The 10,115-nt window shown below is 41.3% G+C and overlaps 1 protein-coding gene across 2 annotated transcripts in view; it reads left to right on the forward strand.

Annotated features, from left to right (window-relative positions):
- The first annotated feature begins 1,814 nt into the window (after positions 1–1,814).
- The window catches only part of ST3GAL3 (ST3 beta-galactoside alpha-2,3-sialyltransferase 3), a 156,981-nt gene continuing 148,680 nt past the window's right edge, over positions 1,815–10,115 (forward strand). For both annotated transcript variants that reach the window (XM_005866618.2, XM_005866611.2), the window contains exon 1: positions 1,815–1,955. In XM_005866618.2, coding sequence (XP_005866680.1) covers positions 1,841–1,955 — 115 coding nt within the window. In that variant the 5' untranslated portion in view covers positions 1,815–1,840. The remainder of the gene's footprint in view (positions 1,956–10,115) is intronic.

A 10,115-nucleotide genomic window follows, 5' to 3' on the forward strand; every position in this document is an offset into this window, starting at 1 on the left:
ATGGTTAATCCTCACCCAAGGATATTTTTCCATTGATTTTTTTTTTTTGGAAAATATATTTTTATTGCTTTCAGAAAGGAAGGGAGAGGGAGAGAGAGATAGAAACATCAATGATGAAAGAGAATCATTGATCAGTTGCCTCCTGCACACTCCCTACTGGGGATCAAGCCCGCAACCCAGGCATGTGCCCTTGACCAGAATCGAACTCGGGACCCTTCAGTGTGCAGGCCAACACTCTATCCACTGAGCCAAACCAGCTAGGCCTCCATTGATTTTTAAAGAGAGTGGAAGGGAAGGGGAGAGACAGAGAAAGAGAACCATTGATGTGAGAGAGACACATTGACTGGTTGCCTCCCTCATGTGCCCCAACTGGGCCTGGGGATCAAGCCTACCCAAGGCCAGGGATTGAGCCTTGACTGGACTCGAACCCTAGACCCTTCAGCCTGCATGTGCTCACATGCTCTATCCACTGAGACAAACCGGCTAGGTCCCGAATTATTTATTTATTTATTTATTTATTCATTTAAATATTTTTATCGATTTCAGAGAGGAAGGGAGAGGGAAAGAGAGAGAGAAACATCAATGATGAGAGAGAATCATTGATCTGCTTCCTGGGGCTCAAGCCCACAAGCCAGGCATGTGCCCTTGACCAGAATTGAACCCGGGACCCTTCAGTGTTTAGGCCGACGCTCTAGCCACTGAGTCAAACCAGCTAGGGCATGGATTATTTATTTTTTAATTGATTTTAGAGAGAGGAAGGGAGAGAAGAAACATTGATGTGAGAAACATTGATCGGCTGCCTCCTGCATGCACCCCGACCAGGGATCGAACTGGGATTGAACCCGCAACCTAGGTATATGCCCTGAGCAGAATTGAACCCAAAACCTTTTAGTGTACGCTCCAGCCAACTGAGCCACTCCGGCCAGGGCTCTCCTGGATTATTCAAGTGGGCCCCATCTAATCACATGAGCTGGAAAAGCAAAAAAGTTTATCTGGCTGGTGGTAGAAGGGGAAGTTGGAGAGATTCAGAGTCAGAGGAACTTGACCTACCATGGCTGAGGGGGACCACATGGAAAACATGAGAAGGAACGCAGGAGCAAAGACTGTCTGACAGCCGGCAAGGAAACGGGACCTCGGCCCTTCAGCTGCAAGGAACTGAATTCGGCCAACAGCCTGAATGACCCTGGAAACAGATCCATCTCTTGTCTCCAGAAAGCCCTGCCGACTGCTTGGTTTTGGCCTTGTGAGACTGTGCAGAGGACCCAGCTACAAAACTCAGAGAAAATAAATTTGTGTTATTTCAAGCTGCTAAATCTGTGGTATTTTGTTACAGCAGCAGCAGAATACTAATACTGAGGGGTTTAGGTAGGGAAGTAATGTCAAATTTTGTGTTATTAACCGACGACTGCTGTGCTGTGTGGAAAATGGATTTGGGAGAATGCAAATTTGGAGGCAGGGAAACTTGTCTTTGGGAATATAGTGGTCACAAGGATGGAGGGTAGTGATGGTGGGGAGGGGATATGATCTGATACTTATTTGGGAGGTTGGAATTACCAGAATTTGGTCATTGATTGGATGTCAGGAATGAGGGAGAGACAGGACACAGATGACTGCTGAGTGACTGGTGAAGCTGTCCTAGACACGGGTGAGCAGGTGGGAACGTGCTGTGTCTTGAACTTACTGGTAATTCCAGGTTCTTCATTTGAAAATTCTCCTATAAATACTTATTTCAAGGTAGAGTATATCAGTAAGATGATTGCTTTTTCTTTTAAGACCTAAATTGGTTTTATTTTGTGGTTTTGTTTTTTAGGTCATGTAGGAAATTGTAAATCATGTGAAGATGGGACTCTTGGTGTTTGTGCGCAATCTGCTGCTAGCCCTCTGCCTTTTTCTGGTCCTGGGATTTTTGTATTATTCTGCATGGAAGCTACATTTTCTCCAGTGGGAGGACTCCAGTAAGTATGGTCACTCTAGCCTATCCCCCGAAAAGCCTGTTGCAGATCAGCGATGGGGTTTTCATGTAGCTGCAATGTTCTCAGATTCTTCAGAGCTGGGCAGTGAGAGTAAACTAACAATTTCTGGGATTTAGGCTTAGAAGTTGACTACTTTTGTTACTGTAAGTTAAGAACTTACAAAAAAACAACAACTGCATGCCATGGCAAATTCTTATATGAACCCAGTGAAAAAGTGCTATTTTTCAATAAAAACTAGAACTGTACTAGTACTTCTAGTCCTTGAATGTTGTTCTTAATTACTGTAGTGTATTGCTGCTCCCATTTGCCATTTATTGCCTTAGGGCTTGGTAGTGAAGTTGGTTTTCTTTTGCCCTTCGAACTTCATCTTTATCTTTTCCTTGAATTTTCAATTTAATATTGTCTTTGTTTTATTTTCCTAAAGAAGATCTGTCCACTTCATCTTTGTAGCCTTTGCTGGTCCTGAACTTGTGCTGGCTTTCCAGTCAATAACTCCTGATCCCTTTCTTCCATCTGTACCTCAGGCCTCATGTGTCACCCAGCATGTTCTGTATTCCTGCCTGAACCCTTCAGACTTGGTTTCAGTTCACCGGTGTTGCCTGTGTTGTGGTTTAGGCTTGCAGTTGAAGGTTTGCACTGAGCAACACCAGCTTTGCACATTCTCTTTTTGAACACAAGTAGTTTTCCTTTTGGTTCTTTGGTCTGAAGGCTTGTTGCAGGAAATACCACGTAGTCTGTTCTGATTCCTAGTCAATGTCTCTTCTCTAAAGTAGTTTTATTTTCCCAAACATCTACCTGATAAAAGTGTAGAATTCACTTGAGAGTAGAGTTAGTCTCTCAATATGAGGTTAAAATGCTAGAATGAGTTGGAAGAGGCATCTGACAGTTGGCCTCGTGTTGAGACCTTAACATGGGAACTGTTCCTATGAAGTAGTTCACTTATTTCTCACATGGCCCAAACTACTGAAGCAGTTGCAAGCCAATTTTTAAAATATAGTGTTATATCTTTATTGTTTTATATGGAATGTTTAAATGCCTTTTAACTGCTTAGCTTATAATTACCAGTAATTACTTTGTGTTTCTGGAGTTTACTTAAATTTGTGTCCCAACTTATTTTTTTTTTATTTTATTTATTTATTTATTTATTTTAAATATATTTTATTGATTTTTTACAGAGAGGAGGGGAGAGGGATAGAGAGTTAGAAACATCGATGAGAGAGAAACATCGATCAGCTGCCTCCTGCACACCCCCCACTGGGGATGTGCCCGCAACCAAGGTACATGCCCTTGACCGGAATCGAACCTGGGACCCTTCAGTCCGCAGGCCGACGCTCTATCCACTGAGCCAAACCAGCCAGGGCCCAACTTATTTTTAAAATCAAGGAGACTACCCACAATAAGGAGTGTTTATATCAGTGCAGTGCAAAAGTCTGTGGTTAGAGGCATTGTCTGTAGCCATAATGGATAAATTAATCTGTATCCATAAAATAGATGGAAACATGTGCAAGGGATGGGGGTCTCTATTTCCGATAAGCGCTACTGACCCATAGAAGACATAATCAAGGATTAGATAATATTTTGCTGGAGAAATTAAGAAAGATACTAACTTTATGGAAGACCTGTTGTTTGTCAGGCCTCATACATTTAATTTTATTTAATTTACTTCTTACTATAACCATATGAATATGCTATTATTATCTCTATTTTCCAGTTGAGCAACTGAAGTATTTAGTTTCATTAGTTTATCTAAGTTACACAGTTAATGGCTGTTGGAATTTGTCAAATGCTTTTTCTGCATCTATTGTTATGATCATATGTTTTCATCCTTTAATTTGTTTATGTGGTGTATCCCATTGATTTGTGGATATTGAACCAATCTTGCATCCCAGGAGTAAATTTCACTTGATTATGGTATATGATCTTTCTAATGTATTGCTGAATTAAGTTTGCTGATATTTTGTTGAGTTTTGCATCTATGTTCATCAGGGATATTGGCCTATAATTTTCTTTTTTTTGTAGTGTCTTTGTCTTTGTTATCAGGGTAATGCTGGCCTCATAAAATAATTTTGGTAGCCTTTTCTCCTCTTTAATATTTTGGAATAGTTTGAGAAGGATAGTTTTTTTGTGAGTTGTTTTTTTTTTTTAGAGACAGTAGGAGGGAGGAAGGAACGGGAGAGAGGGAGACACACATACATCAATTGGTTGCTTCCCACACATGCCCCGACTTGGGTACGGATGAGCCTACAACCAGGGTATGTGTCTTTGACCAGGAATCGAACCCAGGACCCTTCAGTCCATGGGCTGATGCTCTAACCACTGAGCAATCAAACAGGGTGAGAAGGATAGGTATTAATTTTTCATTGAACGCTTGGTAAAATTCTCTTGTGAAGCCATCTAGTCCAGGACCCTTATTTGTTGGGAGTTTTGATTACTCATTTGATCTTTTAATAATTATTGGTCTGTTCAGATACTCTGTTTCTTTCTAATTCAGTTTTGGAAGATTGTACAGTCCTAGGAATTTATCCATTTCTTCCACATTGTCCGATTTGTTGTTATATAATTGTTCATAGTATTTTTTTTTAATAATGCTTTGTTTTCTGTGGTGTTGGCTGTCATTTCTCTTTCATTTCTGATTTTACATATTTGGGCCCTTTTTTTTCTTGATGAGTCTGATTAAAGGTTTATCAATCTTGTTTATCTTTTAAAAGAACCAGTTATTTGTTTCATTGATCTTTTCTATTGTTTTTAAGTTTCTCCTTTGTTTTTTTTTCCCACTATGATTTTTATTATTTCCTTCCACTTACTTTGGGTTTTGTTTGTTCTTCTTTTTCCTTTATATGTAAGGCAAGATTTTTTTTTTGTGGAGATTTTTCTTGTTTCTCAGGGTGGTAGGTCTGTATGCTATGAATTTCTCTTTTAGAACTGCTTTGGTTGTGTCCCATAGATTTTTGAGATCATGTTTTCAGTTTTGTTTGTCTCAAGGTATGTTTAATTTCCTCTTTGATCTCATTTTTAATCTATTCATTATTTAGTAGCTTGTTATTTAGCCTCCATGTGTTTTTCAATTTTCTTCTTATGGTTGATTTCTAGTATCATATCATTGTGATCAAAGAAGGTACTTGATAGATTTTAGTCTTTTTAAATTTTTTGAGACTTGTTTTGCAGCCTAACATGCAGTCTGTCCTGGAAAATGTTTCTGTGCACTTGAAAAGAAGGTATATTCTATTGCTTTTGGGTGAGATGCTCTAAAATTATCTATTAAGTCCATTTGATCTAATGTGTCATTTAAAACTGCTCTTTCCTTAATTTTCTCTCTGGATGATCTATCCATTGATGTCAGTGGGGTGTTACTGTCAATCTCTCCCTTTGTTTGTCAATGTTTATTTTATATACTTAACTGTTCCTACATTGAGTGCATAGTCAGAACAAATGTTTTACAACAGATTGAATTAGAAACTGGTGAAAATCCAAATTTCTTTTATTAACTTGTAAAAGAGATTTGCAGAAATGTAAAACTACTCTTTCCTACTTTTTCTGTTTTAGAAAAGTTATTTTTTTCTATTGTTAATTTTAAATGAATTCATATTTTAAAAATGTTTTAATATAACAAATCCTATCTAATAAAGAGGGAATATGCTAATTGACTGCCCTGCCCTCAAAGATGGCGGCGCTAACAGCCAATAAGGAGGGAATATGCTAATTGACTGCCCCGCCCTCAAAGATGGCAGTGCCCACAGCCACAAGCTGGCCAGCAGGGGAGGGCAGTTGTGGGCTATCAGACCAGCAGGGGAGGGCAGTTAGGGGTGACCAGGCCTGCAGAAGAGGGCAGTTGGGGGCGACCGGGCCTGTAGGGGAGGGCAGTTGGGGGCGATCAGGCTGGCAGGCAGAAGCGGTTGGGAGCAATCAGGCAGGCAGGCAGGCAGGAGAGCGGTTGGGAGCCAGCAGTCCTGGATTGTGAGAGGGATGTCTGACTGCTGGTTTAGGCCTGATCCTATAAACCAGCAGTCAGACATCCCCTGAGGGGTTCCGGATTGGAGCGGGTGCAGGCTGGGCTGAGGGACACCCCCCCCCCCCCCCCCCCCCCCCCCCCCCCAAATTTTGTGCACCAGGCCTCTAGTATTAATAAAATCATTCATCTACATACACAAACACTTTGGAGTCCTTAGTAAGTTTTAAGAGTGTGAAAGGGTCTAATATCAGAAATCTAAGAACCACTGTATTCTTGAGTCTTCAAAAAAGTGGAGTTCAGGGATTGGGGGACTTTCAGAAGTGAGAGTGTTTAGGGATTGGTTGACCTTTAGCTGTGGATTCCCAATTACATGAATAAGGCTGTTGTTGAATAGGATGACTTTCAGAACAGTAGTCACTGAAGTGAAGCTGTTGTTGATGGATTTGGTTGGGTTTTAAAGTAGTTCTGATGGTTACTTTTTGCTATAGGAAAAAAACAATCAATGCTCTTTTTGATGGTTAGCAACCTTTTATTCTCAATGGAAAAAATGGGAAAGAATAGAAGGCATAACTCTTAATAATTCAACAATAAGAAGACAATCCAATTTTTAAAATGGGCAAAGGACCTGGATAGCCATTTCTCCAACAAAGATATACAAATGGTCAATAAGCACTTGAAAAGATGTCCAACATCATTAGTCACTAGGGAAATGCAAATTTGCAATGAGATACCACTTAACACCCACTAGAATGGTTATAATAAAAATGACAGATAATAACAAGTGTTGGCGAGGATGTGGAGAAATTGGAGCCCTCATACCCAGATCGTGGGAATGTAAAATGGTGTAGCCATTTTGGAAAACAGTCTGGCAGTTCCTTAAAAAGTTAAATATAGAGTTACCATTTGACCCAGCAGTTCCACTCTTAGGTATATAAACTCAAGAGAAATGAAAACATATGTCCACATTAAAACTTGTATGTGAGCTTTCGTAGAAGCATTATTCCTAATAGCCAAAAAGTGTAAATAACCCAATAGTCCACCAACTGATGAATGGGATAAATAAAAGTGGTATGTCTGCCAGGGATTTTCAACTGGTGTGCCATGGCAGGCATACTGGTGTGCCACAAGAATTTTTAAAACATGCAATACCTTACTATTTTTATCTCTTTTCCCTTAGATTGTCAAATAAAAAAATGAGAACAGCCAACACAACAATAGCTGTCTGGTGTAACTGAATCAAAATTATACTTTTTTTTGGTCAGATTGGCAAGAAGTATATTTTTTGGTGTGCTGCAGAATTTTAGTAGTTTATGTGTACTGTCAGATGAAAAAGGTTGAAGATCGCTGGTACAGACCAATGGGATGTTATTCAGCAATAAAAATGAATGAGATACTAATGTCCTACAATATGAATGAAGCTTGAAAACATTATGCAAAGTGAAAGAAGCTAGTCACAAAGGACTATATAATGTATGAAATGTTCAAAATAGGCAAATCTGTAGAGACAGTAGATTCCTGGTCATTTAGGACTGGTGGGCTAGAAGGAAGAAACTAAAGGGTATAGGATGTTACCTGCCAAGGCCACGTCAGGGTGGGCCATCAGGCCGGCCGTGGGAGGAATGCCCCTCCTGGAAGTGTACAACTTAGCAGTTCATTTCCTGTTGGTGGGGTTTGAGACTGGGAATTCTGTTAAGATTTAATAGTCACAGGCTATTGCTGGCTGGGTATGGAATTTCTTTGGCTATATAGTTCCATTAAAACTTAAGAGGCTCACTGTAAAAAGATTTTTTAAAAATAATTGTGAAATATGAATGTGGACTGAGCTAAGAAGTTATTAACTTTGTTAGATGTGATCATGATATTGGGATCATGTAAGAAAATGTATTTTATAATTATGACCAGAAGAACTATTTAGGGATGAAACAGCATGATGTCAGGGACTTGTTAAAACTATGTAGCCAAAAAACAGAGAGGGAGAAAGAAAGAGGGGCCAGGGAAGGAAGGGGAGAGAATGAAGGAATAAAACCAGGAAGCCAGTAGCAAAATGTTTTGCATAACTGTTTAATCTGTAGGACAGGGCTCATTACACTCTTCTCTTTACTTTTATGTAGGTAGAAAACTTTCATTAAAAAAAAGTAAAATAAAAAACAAATTTTTCCTACATGACTAACCACAGCTGCCAAAGATCATATTTAGACTCTGACCTTTTACTTATTGACCTCTGCTCCATACTTCCTCTAGCTCTTGAATTAATTTGTGGGTACTTTCCGAGACCTTTTGAAATTGTAGGCCAGGGTGGGAGACAATACGTTTTTAGTTTTTATTTATTGATTTTGAGAGAGAGAGAGAGAAACATCTGTTGTTTCACTTATTTGTGCATTCATTGGTTGATTCTTTTTTTTTAAAATTGGACTTGATTTGCATTTTCTTTCTTTTTTTATTTTTTATTTATTTATTGTCCTTAGCCTTGGCAATGACCGCCCTCCGCAGTGACCCGTATCAGGACACCTGAGCCCAGGGCACTCCACAACACCAGGAAAAGCAGGACTAATATCAGATGAACCGGAAGTTTGAGGGGAATGTGAGCATCACCAAAGTCCTCAAAACCACGGGGATTCAAATATTCTCCGCTCTGTGGCCCCAGAGTGCCATGCTGCCCTGCACAGGTGCACCAGGAGCCGGGGGCCCCGGCTGGGAGGAGAAGCGCCTCCCTTCGCTGGACTCAGCTCACAGCTACTCTCCTCTTACCGACCCAAAGCACAGAGACTGCAGTTATCCCAGCCCCGATGGCAGTTCCTGGAAAAGGCACCCTCCTGAATAGACCGTGGTGGTGTGAGGGTAAACGCTAACTACTCGGGCAGAGGTCCTCCCCACCCTCACGATTAAGAAAGAACGCCAAGGGAAGCACTACAGTTAGACTAGGGCAGTGGTCGGCAAACTCATTAGTCAACAGAGCCAAATATCAACAGTACAACGATTGAAATTTCTTTTGAGAGCCAAATTTTTTAAACTTAAACTATATAGGTAGGTACATTGTTATTAACTTAATTAGGGTACTCCTAAGGCTTAGGAAGAGCTGCACTCAAGGGGCCAAAGAGCTGCATGTGGCTCGTGAGCCGCAGTTTGCCGACCCCGGGGTTAGGGCATTGGTTGATTCTTACATGTGCCTTGAGCAGGGATTGAACCCACAACCTTGGTGTTCGGGACAACGCTTTAAACAACCTGAGCTATCTGGCCAGGGTGAGACAATACTTTCTTCTTTAAAAAAAAAAATTTTTTAAAAATCGATTTTAGAGAGAGGATGGGAGAGAGAGAGAAACATCAATGTGAGAGAGAAACATCAAGCGGTTGCCTCCTACATGCGACCTGGCCAAGGTTTGAACCTGCGCCTGGGTATGTGCCCTGACTTTTTAGTGTACAGGACGATATCCAACCAACTGAGCCACACTGGCCAGGGCAGATAGTCCTTTTAATCTGATCTCCTCCTTCGGGTTCACTCCAATTGTCAGGCAAATAACTATTGGTTGAAAATGTTTTGGACCACAATTTTATCTCCTGTGATGGCTGCTGCTTGGAGGTATCCCCTTAAAACTGCTTCAATTTGAGATGGAAATGTTATCCTGTACAATAAAAGCCTAATATGCAAATTGACCAAACGGCAGAATGACCAGCAGAACAACCAGTCGTTATGAGGCGTACTGACCACCAGGGGGCAGACGTTCAATGCAAGAGCTGCCCACAGGCCCCCAGGCCAACCAAGGCGGGTGCCAGCGGGGGCCCCCCCAATTGTCCCACAGATGGACCCTGATTGCCAGCCAGGCCTAGGAACCCTACCCGTGCATAAATTTTGTGCACCGGGCCTCTAGTTATTTATATAAAAAGGGGGGAAGTCTTGTATATGTATGTTCATATTTGTACATACACAGGCATATGTATTATATATGTACTAGAGGCCCAGTGCACAAAAATTTGTGCACTTGGGGAGGTTCCTCAGCCCGGCCTGTGCCCTCTTGCAGTCTGGGACCCCTCAGGGGATGTCCACCTGCTAGCTTAGGCCTGCTCCCCGGGGGATCGGGCCTAAGCTGGCAGTCAGACATCCCTCTGGCAGCCCGGGAGCCCTTGGGGGATGTCCACTTGCCAGCGGGGAGCAGACCTAAGCTGCAGTCGGACATCCTTAGCGCTGCTGAGGAGGC

Source organism: Myotis brandtii, unplaced genomic scaffold (genome assembly GCF_000412655.1).
Source record: "Myotis brandtii unplaced genomic scaffold, ASM41265v1 scaffold235, whole genome shotgun sequence".
Lineage (NCBI taxonomy): Eukaryota > Metazoa > Chordata > Mammalia > Chiroptera > Vespertilionidae > Myotis > Myotis brandtii.